The sequence below is a fragment of the Lytechinus pictus genome, chromosome 17 (assembly GCF_037042905.1).
Source record: "Lytechinus pictus isolate F3 Inbred chromosome 17, Lp3.0, whole genome shotgun sequence".
NCBI classification, from domain to species: domain Eukaryota; kingdom Metazoa; phylum Echinodermata; class Echinoidea; order Temnopleuroida; family Toxopneustidae; genus Lytechinus; species Lytechinus pictus.
Genome location: NC_087261.1, coordinates 21,470,795 through 21,484,821, shown reverse-complemented (window position 1 = coordinate 21,484,821; position 14,027 = coordinate 21,470,795). Strand labels below are relative to the sequence as shown.

At 38.4% G+C, this 14,027-nt stretch overlaps 1 protein-coding gene across 1 annotated transcript; it reads right to left on the bottom strand.

The window, feature by feature from the left end:
- Positions 1 to 1,435: 1,435 nt before the first annotated feature.
- Positions 1,436 to 7,964, bottom strand: LOC129280775 (retinol dehydrogenase 8-like). The gene is made up of 5 exons (XM_054916782.2): positions 7,877 to 7,964; positions 7,191 to 7,469; positions 5,701 to 5,880; positions 3,850 to 3,943; positions 1,436 to 2,541 (listed from the first exon to the last, which is right to left on the bottom strand). Exons 1-5 carry the CDS (start codon positions 7,953 to 7,955, stop codon positions 2,211 to 2,213), a joined length of 963 nt encoding a protein of 320 aa, XP_054772757.2. The 5' UTR covers positions 7,956 to 7,964; the 3' UTR covers positions 1,436 to 2,210.
- Positions 7,965 to 14,027: the final 6,063 nt, after the last annotated feature.

Here is a 14,027-nt window from a genome sequence, read left to right as displayed (position 1 = left end):
CACTCATTGAACTAGACTATGATTTTCTTTGTCATCTCTACTCAGACAATTTCAGTGCATGTGTATAATCACTTACAACAATAGTCACACCAACGGAAACAGACTATGGGCCGATCAAAGATATTACTTTATTTATGATGAAGTATCATGGTTTTGGGTTGAGTGGTACTGGTATATCATAATGACCTTTGGACCTGCGCCATTGATCTCTGGAGTGTCCGGCCGATGCAGGATCCCGTAACACAATACATAGCGATCGATCGAAAGCCTAGTTTATATTATGATTAATTTGCATTGCATATAAATGTCCGATAAATCTTACAATATGAATTATTTACTGTACGTTTTATCGTCATAGCCTGCGGCTTTGGCTAATCTCCCCATTATGACAATATCATGATTATTAAGCGAATATCTCTATTCCCATTCACTAGATGTTATAAATATGTTTACAATATAACATATCATGTTGTGGAGGATCTAAAATGAAAATAATTTTTAAAGCATGACATTATATTGCTAAATTGGTGTACAAAAACGTAAACATGACCATATGATTGCGATTTTTTGCATGGTCAGCCCCCCCACTTTGAATACCGTTCCGCGGCCCCTGCAGTAGTCTCATTCATTAATTTATTTTACGAATGTATATACACCCTAATACAATTAAGATATGGAGGATATGAAAATATGTTTCAAAGTATAAATTTTGAGATTGTAAGTATAAAAAAAAGAATATGCCTAAATAAACGTAGTACTGCGGCAATTGACCCGCGCGAAATTTGTAAAATGAGGAAATGTCTGAATAGGAAAACAACAGAAAATGTAGTTCATGCCTTCATCTGAAGTCACGTATAGTTATCTACGAATCATAATAGAGCACTTTCAGCAAAATCAAATAACCAAACTTCGTCGTGAAAAAAATGAAAAAGAGAAAACTGCATATTATTTTATCATATCGTTATTTATTGATTCTTCGTCTAAACACGGTTCATTCATTCATTCATATATATTCAAATATAATAGGAAATTACAATATTATTTAAGGGGCATTTCAGGGAATCCACATAACTACGCGCATGCATCGGCAATGTCTGCACAGAAACGTTGATAGCGTTAAATGGGTTCAGCCTATGTGGCATCGGGCCATGGCCCTTTGGAAGCGGAGTTGCTGAAGCACCCCCAATATTTTCGTGGGGAGGGGGAAGGGGGGGGGGGGGGGTGGGGGTGCTGCGTGTGTTATTCTCCACAGGCAGCACCCCTTGAATTCTGTAAGGTGTACCAAAGTCGAGAAATATAACGAAAGAGATTAAACCCCCACCCCCTTTTTTTGCTCGTTTTAGAGGGAGCAATATTAACTTTATTTCGTAGTGACCTCATTCCTTTCGATTTTTATTTTATTTTATTTATTTATTTATTTAATTTTTTTTTCTCGGGGGGGGGGGGGCAATTTAAATCAGCACCATCTGTAAAAAATCGTTCACAGGACCCGGTCTGCGTTTGTGCTATCTGAAAAGTAAGCCAATTGTTTTTAGACAAACCAAACTTAAACCGTATATACGTGTCCTTTTAACATGTTTAAGTTGGCGCAAAACTCGCTGACCAGCATACCTGACTTGATTGAAATATTGTTGAAAATTAATTACATGTACTTTGAACTTGGCAAAGTTTGTGATCTTTGTATTGCTGCTCAGTTGGTCCCCTCTTTTCCGGGTTTGTCGATATTTTGAACCTCGGACCCCCCCCCAAAAAAAAAAAAAATGATTGTCCCTTTCTCCTTTTGATTACTCGCTATGGTAAACATGGTAAACGTGTTTTATTTCGCTTTCAGTGATCCCATTTCCTAGAATAATCTTCCCTTATATGATTATCTGTCTAGTCCACCTCTCTTGACTCCTTCACTGTACATCTCTCCTGACTAAAAACACATCTCTTCCTGTCCTAATTCATCAAGTAATAATTGCAATTATTCTTCATTTCTGTTATTACCGTTTCTTGACTCAATTCTTGTTACCATTAATGTACGTGTTCAGTAATTTGTATTATGATGTTGTGTTAATTCCTATGTAAGAAGACTTAGAAACACTCGTTAAAACGCTATATAAATGCAACGTATTATCATCCATCGATTGTTCATTATAATTGTTGTCTAAGGATTTTGTATACTGTTCTTTTGGAAATGAGAAAATAAAACTGAAACTGGATATTATTCAGGGGGCGTTAACAGCCTCAAACCCAAAAATGGCAAGGGTGGATTCGCCGGTCAGGTCTCCCAAGGTCTTCGGCAAGATCTCAGCCAGCCTCCCACCTAGGAAATGTCGGAAGACGGGTTTCTCAACATCTATGCACCGGGTGATCACTGCGTCGACGATGTCCTCTCGAGTTAGGGGCGGTGCGCCTGCCTCCATGCGAGCGAGCATCTTTCGAAGCTGCCGGCGATCGATGTCGAAGGCGGACTCGTCCTCGGCGGATGCTTTAAGCCCGGCCGTTAGCCCATCAAGGAGTTCGGTCTGAACTTGTCGTGGTTCTATTAGACACACCCTGTAAATGCATGACGTGATATCGATAAAATACGGAATCGGGCGAGGTGCCGTGGCCAAGTGGTTTAATAAGGCGGCTGTCTTCACCGGCACCGTGGAAATCCGGGGCTCGATTCCTGGCATGGCTTGTATTGAGTAAAAATAATCCTCAATGCGTTATCCCAAACTTTTCGCATCTACTACGGGGAAACTCTCTACAACGCACCGATTCCTTCGAAAATGCAAGTTGAATCACAATGGAGAGCTGAGAGGCTTTTGTCGAAAGTTGGTCGACCGGAGCAGCTGCATCGGAATCTCTTGACTCAGGACGACATATCTGCAATTGTTCGTCCGTTGCAAATCTTCGGATGATCTGCCGTCCCAGTCCAACAACTTTCTACAAAAGCCTCTCAGCTCCCCAACGCGATTTTGATTGCATTTTCAAAGGAATCGATGCATTGTAGAGAGTTTCCCCATAGTAAATGCGAAAACTACCTATTGATACAAAGAGGTTTACGTGTTCAAAAATTAATAATCATAGAACTTTAGCGCCATGTCGAAATCTGGCTACTATATATATGTCTTGGTCTTTTATTATCCTCCTATGCAAAGCTACTCGGCCGTTGATGGCGTGCCGGAGAATGTCTTTGAGGGCGCATGCAGGTGCGGTAGCGGTGGGAACAGACTGTGGTGCCACTGCGAGTAATATGCCTATGCATGGGGGTCGTGGACCGGCTGTTACAAGGCTGTAAACTAAACATGGTTATAATACTTCTTTCTTACTTTTCTTTCTGTTTTACAGCGTTCCTCTCAAGTTTAAAAGGACTCTTTCTTGCCCCCCCCCACAAAAGGGTGGGGGGGGGGGGGCGGGGCCGGCTCCCCCTGGATCCCCTAAGCACCCTAAACAAGTAGCCTATTTTCCCTATTCTGAAAATGCACCCCTTAACAAAATATATTGGCGTGTGAAATCCTATCCTCTTTTAGAAACAAAATGGTACTTTTGACAAGTAGGCCTACTTTATTCTTGACCCTTTTACAAGTAGAGCGTTATTTTAATTATGTGAGTTTACAGTGTAGACTTATGTGAACATGCAATTCATACAGTATATACAAAATACTTTCAATGTGCTCATAGTTTTGACCATGACAATTAAATTTGCACAGGCGGATAATGAGGTAGTCCAATTCAAACAATTACACCTGTTTTATTATTCATAGAGAAAAAACATTAAATTAATGAATAAATGAATACATAAATAAACAAACAAACAAAAACAGGGAAAGCATTTATCAAGCTTAATTGTGTAATAAGAGGTCAAATTCGACTTACCGGATATTGAATGCCCTTAAGCCTGCGGCTAAGCCTTCAAAGAAGCCCTCTACGGCGAACTTCGAAGAAGAGTAAAGTTCATTGTATGGAACTCCTGTGACGTGAGATAACATTTTGTAACAAGGTTTCGAAAATATCAGACAAAATAATGACGTTATCGGATCTACAATAAATACTCAGGGGCCGTGGAGCGGTTTTCAGAGTGGGGGGGGGGGGGGCTGAGTCCCTACTAATTTCTATGTTTTTTGTACACAGTTTTGGAAAAAAGCGGCCCCTGGTACTTACACTAGAGGACTATGAACTATTATACTTTGTTCTCCCGGGGATCAAGACAATCTTACTTGGCACGCTTAGTGAAAGTGCTGCGTGTAGGGTGGAGCTCGACATAAACATTTTTTCTTATGTTTTTTTTTTTTATTTTGTCTACAATGTTTCTACTCCGACATGACTTGGCGAGATACGCTTTCTCGCCAAAAAAAGTGAACGAAGAGATTTTATTCTCTAAATATATCCAAAGCGTGCACACACAACATCCAGGAGGAAACGAAACCAATCTGCTGCGCGTGGTTGCATGGCTAAAAATCAACATCTTATGCGACGACGTATAACTATTTATATGTTTATTGTCGACTTGGCGAGATGACCCCGTGTTGACATACAACTTTTCGTATGTCGACTTGCAAAGATAACGTACCAGGAACTTGGCAGCAGGGGTGGATCCAGGATTTTTTTTAAAGGGGGGGGGGGGCATATTTTCCGACGAAAAATTTGTCAAAGAAAAAAGGAAAAAAGAAAGGTTTTTAACCAAAAATTGAGAATATTGCATCCCCGAAAAAAATTGCGTCTTCTAAAAAGATTAACAGCAAAGAAAAAAAAAGGGTGGCACACTTCCCCCCTGGATCCGCCAGTGCTTGGCAGGACAGCTTTTTGATGATAAATATAACGCCAAGCTGGTATACAACCAAAATCAATCACATAGGAAACGTTACGTATATACGTGAATCAGGTATAATAATGGCGGATGTATAAAGAAATTACTCTCGGGCAGAAGGGGGGGGGGGGTGCTATGCACTCACAACCCTAACGATCACGATTAATGCTCTAACCACCAAGTCCATACGACCTATGTGCTTGACTTAATCTTCTATGGGCCCGTTATCGTGTAAAATCTCCAAGATTACAAAACAATTTTAATTCAATAATTTAAAGGGCTTCTAGAGTGTCAAGGGAAATATATAACGAAAATTAGGCCTATATAACGATAAATAACACATACATTACCACATCAACCAAATTCATCCAAAAGTATGCATATTCTGCTTTTAAACAAATAACATGACTAAACAAAATTCAATAATTCCATTATGAAAATAAATTCAATTCAATTCAATTACAGTCCTAATTGACATCTGAATGATCTGATTTTTATAAAGCTTTCAAGGTTTTGGTGGCTTGATATGATAAAAACAGCTTGATGTCTTGTGCCAGAGATTCTCAAATGTCATTTCAGTCACAAGATCTGGTGCAGAACGGTCTGAACTAGTGTTATAACTGGTTTGTTGTATAGAAAGTCACTATAATCACTAAAACACATTTAAATTGTGTGGTTTTGGCATTTAATTTCTTCTGTTGATAGTAATGAGAGCCCCCCCCCCCCCCGCCACGGGAAGTAAAAAGTTCCCCTGGACCGCGGACCCCCCCCCCAAAAAAAAAAAAAAAATCAAAAATCAAAAATCAAAAATAAAATAAAATAATACTTGCTCGTTCGCGTGTTGGATAGTAAAGCATTTCACATTCCCAACAAGGTATCTGGAGCTCCAACCGAAGTGTCTGAGGGTGCCAGGAACTTACCTATTCTGCCGACTATGCTGGAAAATGTGATGATCTTTCCCGACTGCTTCTCCTTCATGTGCGGCAGGACGGCCTGGGTTAGTCGTATAGTCCCGATTACATTCACATTGAAGGTCTTATCGATCTGTTCCCGCGTTAATCTTTCGGGAATCCCGACGATTGCGAGACCAGCGATGTTGACTTTAAGAACAGGAAGGGAAGAAGGTGGTTAAATAATTCGTACAACGTATAAAGACAAAAAAACTTGAAGGAATATGTTAAATGAGGAAGCTTCGACTAAAATGAAATTAAGTATTTATTTCTAACTTTTTTCAGTGCCATATAGAGGGGGGGGGGGGGGCTTCGAAATAGGTATTTCCTTTCCGCTTGCTTGCATCGCTCACTCATACATTTTTATTAAAAAGTTTGCAAATTCGTCATATTTTAGGCCTATCACCTCGAAATATTTGGCTCATTAAGTCGGCATGCTTATTTTTCACGGCATTTTACACTAAAATATTATGAATGAAAGAAATATAGAGGAAATAAAGAGGAGGAATAATGCGCAGAAGGGGAAAGGGGGAAGAGTTGAACATTCCTTACAAGCTAAAGGGGAATTCTTGGCTAAGAAGTGTTATATCTAAATAGCTATAAATGTTGTTTATCATGACTTTATTCAAGTTCAAGTTCAAAGACAATGATATAATATATACATAAAGAGGCCAGGTCCACGGTTCCCGTTCCAAACAAGAGGCAGGTCAAAACATGGATATAAAAAAGAGCGAAAAAATTCGACAAGCAAAATGCTGATATTCCCATCAAATTCTGATAAAATATGTTAATCAAGTTATGGAATTTGTTATATCAGTGATTGTATTATTCATTGTACTCTGTATCTATTGACTTTTGATTGCCAATAAAATCCATGTCGAGGGAAAAAAGAAAAAAAAAACAGTTATGGAATTTGAAGTTAAGCGGTATTTGTTAAAACACGTTATATTATAGAGCAATCACGAATTGGTGGGCTGATTACAATGATATCCCAATCACTCCGTATATTATCAAAATTTCGTCTGATATGTCACCCTTTATGCATAATAAATTGCAGAAACGGTAATCTTACACATTTAATTATTTGTCAATCCATTCTTTAGTTTGGAAACAAAAAGTGGAAATATGTCATGTTCAGCTGCGAACCTTTTTCCAAAACCGTGTACAAAAAATGACCATCTGATTATGATTTTTGCACGGTTACCCCCTCCCAATGTTTGGCTCAGCCCAACCCCCTCCCCACTTTCAAAACCGTTCCGCGGCCCCTGTATTCCTCAAGTCAAGCGCATAACCGTTTCCCGAAATAATGACAAATTTTAAAATGTCATAACTTTGTTGTTCCTTGTCATAACAGTCAGATTTTGATGAAATTTCCTCGTATGATTTTACTTCATCTGTTATCATATTATTTTCAGCCTCGGGTACCCCTTTAAACGAAATTTGTAACAAGTTTTTCTTACGCAAGATATCGATGCGACCATGATCGTTAATGACATTCTCAACGACTTCGGTGATGTTGTCATCTTTTGTGATGTCCAATTCCTTGATGAAAACTGTCTTGTCAATGTCGTCCTTGACAGCTGCCTCGAGGTCGGTCTTCTCCGACATAGCGATCACAGTGGCAATGATGATGAATCGGTGGTCGGGATCTCGGGCGAGACGTTGAACCAACGCGAGACCCATTCCAGTTGAGCAACCAGTCATTAGGACGATTTGAGGCGCCATGTTGACAAAATAAACTATTTTAATGAAATTAAAGCAAATTCTTCAGGTAACACTGCAAGGCCAAGGGTACTAAATATTCCTTTCGTTGATTTATTTCAATTCTTTACAATCTCAAATTTATAAATCAAAATACAAACCAATGAACACAAACGATAAACATAGTTATAGGCAAATGCAGCTAAAGCACACAAATTCTTCTTTTATTGCTCAAAAATATTAATCAAATGTTCTAGTTGTATGGTTGATTGAGTATTCACAAAATTTTGACCAGACGCTTTGCATTGAAAAGATACTGCGTCCAGCCATACCCCAATGTGACGTTACTTATAGTTGCAGATGATAGTCAAACTCAAACTATACAAAATTCTAGCGAGAGACCGAACGTTGTACATAAAGGTTTTATTGGTATAGGCCTACTTACTTTGGAAATTGAAGAGCAATGGTTGGCACACTATTGAGAATATCACTACCGATAGTAAATGACGAAAACACTGTTCCATGCACTTTGCAACAATGATCATGATAATTATAGTATACATAAGGGCGGAGCTAAAGTGCGGGGGCGGGGCGCGAAATTATTTTTCCCACCGAGTTCTGGACCGACATATGAATATTCATGACTTGCGTCTTCGGATTGAGAGTACGCATGCGCGTGGACTTACCTCGACCAGTGCCGATCGTAAGCATTCACGTTGCTCAGAATGAATTAGCATCGTCAAATTACCGGTAGGGGGCCTACCCTTACATAGTTACATAGGCCTCATAGGCTTAGATCTATATATACATCCAATTCTTAAACACTCTCAAACTAGCTGCCATTAATGGCAAGACATGTGCTAGGGTAGGGCTAGCTTAGGCTAGCGCATTAACTTTACCTCGAATCTGGACCTTTCTAATGCCTAATACTAATAGGAATAGCCGACTAATGCCATGGTTAACTTCGAACTTGTTAATTCCGAACTTTACGTTTGATTAGGTTTGGACCAATATTAGCTTATTTACTGGTTTAATATGTCTAGTCCGTATACAGAACCAGTCCTAGATCTAAAAAAAAAATATCTTAGTTCTAGTCTAGTCTCTAGATCTAGACTCTGATCTACGCGCTATCAGCATGGAACCACTAGTGTACCAAAGGGGGGGGGGGGGGCAGACTGCCCCCCTGACGAGTCACAACTGATCCAGGGGACGTGCCCCCCTTGAGAAGCCAAATTAATAATTTGTAATGTCAAAATGCAACGAAAAAAGACGTATATGTCCCCTCTTTTGAACGTGAAGATCTTTTTTTTTTTTCTTGTCAAATTTTTTTCAGCTACGAAATCCTTAATTTTGGGTGAAGACGGGGATCAAGATCACTGACGTTAATTTGTGCCTGACGTTAGAATACGTTCCATGCACGCACTGGTGTACCTAGGATTTTCCAAAAGGGGGGCAAATTTTTTAGAGGATATTTCGTCCGCGAAAAAATGTGACAAGCCCCCCCCCCCAAAAAAAAAGGGTCTTCACCCCAAATTATGGATTTCTTAGCTGAAAAAAAAATTGACAAGCAAAAAAAAAAAAAAGATCTTCACGTTAAAAAAAGGGGACATACGTCTTTTTCATTGCATTTTTACATTACAAATTATTAATTTGGCTTCTCAAAAGGGGCACGTCCCCTGAATCAGTTGTGACTCGTCAGAGGGACAGTCTCCCCCCCCCCCTTGGTACACTAGTGGTTCCATGCTGATACAGCGTAGATCAGAGTCTAGATATAGAGACTAGACTAGAACTAAGATAATTTTTTTTTTAGATCTAGGACTAGTTTTGTATACGGACTAGACATATTAAACCATGGCAAATAAGCTAATATTTGTCTAAACCTAATTAAACGTGAAGTTCAGGAATCAACCAGTTCGAAGTTAACCATGGCATTAGTCGGCTATTCAGTGTTGTAGTCAAGGCTCAAACCTCCAAGGCCAAGGCCAAGGCTTTAATACCAAAGGCCTAGGCATGGAAACCCAAGACCAAGGCCTGAAAACCTCAAGGCCAAGGCATTTCAAACTTACGATATACAGAACAATGAACTAAAAATACTTAGGCGGCAGACATCACACATGGTAAAATGTATGTGAGCGAGGGGACTGAGCGAGAAAAAAAAATTAACCTTTGTACATTTAAAACAAAAATAATTTCATGATAGAGACATATTAAAATAATGATATAGTTACCAGTGTACACATAATCCATAATTTTTCTATAGGCGATTTACATTGCAATAATTATTATTACCACGGTCATCTGATCCTGGCATTCTCAACGTATGTTTTCTCCACTCCCTGGGACAGGGGCAGCAGAAAATTATTATGGGGGGGGGGGGGGTCAACGCCAAAAAGACACCCATTTTTCAAAATGAGTTTTTTTGTGCAAACAGATACATGTATTTTCAAAATGAGATTATGAACTGCGTGAAGTAATTGTGTGTTTTATAGAAATTAAGTTGAGCAAATGCTTTCTAAAGTGATTTTTAATTATAAGATAGCGAGCAAGCGGTTTTGAAAAAAAAAATTCTGAAGTTGTAAAACTTGATTTATGGTCAATTATGGGGCTAATCATTGTTGAAATTTCCTTGCGCGATGTTGCCAGCGCGAATCACCAGCTCAAACTTCTTGACATGTCGTGTAATAAGACATGGAAATTATTTTATTCTGAGCTGGTTTTGTAATCATGAAAAAGATGTGTATCTAACTAAAAAATAACTTTGCGCTCGCTAATTCTTTTTATATACTGACCAGTAAAGGAAGCAGTTAATTAAGCAGTTAATTACTGCATTTTAAATAAGATACATAACTCACCAATAAAAAAATAATGCGAGCGCAAAGCGCGAGCTCAAAAATTTGTGATATTCCAACCTGAAAACTGGACATTCTAAGCATTTTTTTGTGAACGGGAAGAGAACGAGTACAATAATTGATGCGAGTGCAGGAAGCGAGCCAAATATTTGTGATATTTCAACCATAAAGCAACATTCTATACATTTTTGTAACCATTAGCAGTACTGTACTAAACAATAATTGATTCAAGCACGATTCAAAATCTGTGATTTTCGAACCTTTGGGGGGGGGGGGCAAGAGAGCACAAAGCGCAAGCTAATATTTTCAAATGCTTAAACTGAAAATTAGTCATTTTTAGGACTCTTGTCAGTTTTCATATTTTTTCTGCTTACAACCACTTTTATTTAACAGTTAATTAATCATTAATTATTAATACTTATTGATAATATTAATAATTATTAATTATTAAATTTTTTTTTAATTATTATTTCTTGAAACCATATTGACACAAAAACAAATACGTTGTTTATTTCCTTGAAACTGTAGAGAAATGAGATTCAATGTTGAACGATATATGATTAAAAAGAAGTGAACATTTTTTCCCCTTTGTTTTGTCTATCTGACCCAAAACAAATATAAAATTTAGAAGAGAGATGGAGAGAGAAGGAGAAGTCCCACCACCAAGAATAAACTTAGACAAGGGGAAAGGGAAAGGAAAAGATGGAGTAAATGTGATATTATTTTTTAAACAATCTATTGCAAAATTAGCTTTTCTTATAGAAAGAGCGGGACAGGTTTTGTTCACTCGCTCGCTTCAATCGCTTTCTTCTTTTTTTTGACATAAATTTTGCTCTATATATGCCATGCTTGGCCTCTCAAAGTTTCTGGCTCATCATGCCATTGACATAACCCATTTGGATATGACAAAATTGGAGACTGCATGTGTTCAAGTTTACCAAATCTTTTCAGAATATCATTAACACTTAAAACATTCTTGTTGGCCAAAGAAAATAATACAAGGAAAATCCTAATGGAATAGAAATCAACCTTGTTATCGTTCTTTAGAGTTACCTATGTTTAAAGTATGAAAATTGTTGTCAAAATTGCAGTCAGATGTAAAAATTATTCTTGTCATCAAAGCACTATTATCTTGATCATGACCATTATTATTTGCTGTCATTATCATCATATGATTACAACACATTACCAATACATAACGCTATTTTTCATAACTAATGTATTCTTTGTTTGAATTTCTTGATAATGGTGACAATTACAATTGATGACACTGCTAGTACACTTACTACTGCTGCTGCTATATACTGTTACTGGTGATTGGTAGTATTGACCATTAGTGTTATTAAATATATATAAAAAAAACAATTGAAACATTTATAATTACTTATTTAAAACAAATGAAAGTACAAAATACAAAATGCCTTGAAAAAGCCTTAAAATTTCAAGGCTCTAAATCCTCAAGGCCAAGGCTTTGAAAAAGTAGCTAGGCATTAAGGCGCCTTATTAAGGCCAAGGCCGAGCATCAAGGCACTACAACACTGATTAGTACTAGGAATTAATTAGACAGGTCCAGATTTGAGGTAAAGTTAATGCAGCTAGTTTATTAAGTGTTTAAGAATTGGATATATATATATATATATATAGATCTAAGCCTATAAGACCTATGTAACTATGTAAGGGTACCGGTAATTTGACGATGCTAATTCATTCTGAGCAACGTGAATGCTTACGATCGGCACTTGTCGAGGCGAAGTCCACGCGCATGCGTACTCTCAATCCGAAGACGCAAGTCATGAATATTCATATGTTGGTCCAGAACTCGGTGGGAAAAATAATTTCGCGGGCGGGGCGGGGGTAGGCCAGGGGCCGGTAAATCTATAGTAAAAAGGGAAGAGTAAAGACCCAAAAAAAAGAAATAAGGAAAAGGACAGAAAGAAGAAAGGATAATAATCAAACAGAAAGATCCGAGTGGTGTCATTAACTCCAGATTACCGTAATCTAGACTGTAATGAAAATGAGGTGTTAGATTTGACACCAGTTCGTGTTTTTAGAGGACCACCCACCGAGGTGTTGAAATTACACCCTATAGATTGAAACCAGAGTGCTAAACTAACAACCAACGGTGTTGTAATAACACACACATATGTGGTGAACTAACTGTGTAAAATTAACACCGGAATAAATAATAAAATAAATGGTGTCAGTGGTGCCACTAGCGTACCTACGGGGGGGGGGGGGGCAGAGGGGCAGTCTGCCCCCCCCCCCTGACGAGCCACCACCCATGCATGTATCCCTGCCCCCCTGACGAGCTTGAAAGACCTTTTTGCCCCCCCCCCCTGACGAAAATCCTGGAAAATCCTAGGTACGCCACTGAGTGGTGCTCTATGTTTACACCGGTACAACACCACATTTTTTGCTGTGTATATATGTCGACTTGGTTCCTCTCCCATATAGGAACCCTGGCACCGCCTCCTGTTATGAAGGTCAATGCCACTGTACAATGACCAAAGGAATTGACCCTATCATGTTGTCACTTCGCTGAAAACGATTGCGTTGATATATTCACCTTATTTGTACAAAGACCAGGGCAAAGTTATCGAAAATTTTTATTTAAACCTACTTTTCGTGTTCATAATGATAACATTATCATGTTAAGCATGCAGGGCCCGCTGGGGGAATAGTTTTCCGAGTTGAAGTGGCTATCCTGGATAAAACATGACGTTATAATTGTTGTTTTTATTATGTTATTTATTATTATCATCATCATTGTTATCAATATTATTATTACTATCATTATTATTATTAGCGTTAGAAAGTCAAAAGGGGCGTAAGCTTTCGATCCTTGCAGAATCTTCGTCGGAGGCATTAAATTATTAGCATTAAATTATTTTGCTACTGGACAATAAACTGCATTTGGACTTTGTGCAGGAAATTACAGGATGTACCGGCACAAGTTTGTCAGCCACCCTTTGGCTTAACAACTTGGAAATTGTGCTTTAATAGGACAACTTAAATGCTTCTTCATAATCATTTCATAATTCTTTCCACGGTTTTCAAAACCCAGAACAGGCGGAGGGGCGGGGGGGGGGGGGGGGTGGGGGCAAATATCCCTTCTACCACTCGCTGGTGCCACCAGGGTCTCTTGAAAATGATTTTTTACGTTTCGAAAATATATTTGTGTTCAAGGGGTTAAGATGAACTTTTTTTGTTTTTGTGTTGAAGGGGTTAAGATGAATTTTTTTTTTGTATATTGTTTTATTGTATTGAATCAAAATCGAACTTTATACATGTATATGTTAATGACGTTGAGCAGTTGAGTAAAGTTCGATATTTGAACACGATAGTCGCGTAGAGTGGATATTAACAAAACAATTTAAGTCGATGTGCATGCTATGACAGAAGGACCTATGATTCAGTTATATTTATGTGTTTACAATGAGTGCTTAAAGTCTACCCAAATACAGCTTATGGCGTAGTCTACGATTTCGCCTACGATGGCCGTACGGCGAGTCGAAAACAGCCATTTAAAAAAATAATTTTTGTTCTTCCTTCAGGGTGCGTGTGGTTCGTTTAGCAGGTGCGGCTCCAGCTTTCATCAATGGGGGGGGGGGGGGGCGAAAAAAATTGTACCCATATTTTCCAGGATCGGCCGCTCAAAGTTGATTGTTGTTTGTTTCTTTGAAGGGGTAGTCCTAAGAGTCACTTCTTAGCTATATTATTCTTACAAAACACAAATAATATAATTTC

What these genes read in the sequence shown, in the direction of transcription:
- LOC129280775 (XM_054916782.2), bottom strand. Translation starts at nt 7,955, where the DNA reads ATGGAACAGTGTTTTCGTCATTTACTATCGGTAGTGATATTCTCAATA. An exon ending in TGGTCGCATCGATATCTTGC is followed by an intron (nt 5,881 to 7,190) that starts GTAAGAAAAACT and finishes CTGTTCTTAAAG; the next exon opens with TCAACATCGCTGGTCTCGCA. An exon ending in TTAAGGGCATTCAATATCCG is followed by an intron (nt 2,542 to 3,849) that starts GTAAGTCGAATT and finishes ATGCATTTACAG; the next exon opens with GGTGTGTCTAATAGAACCAC.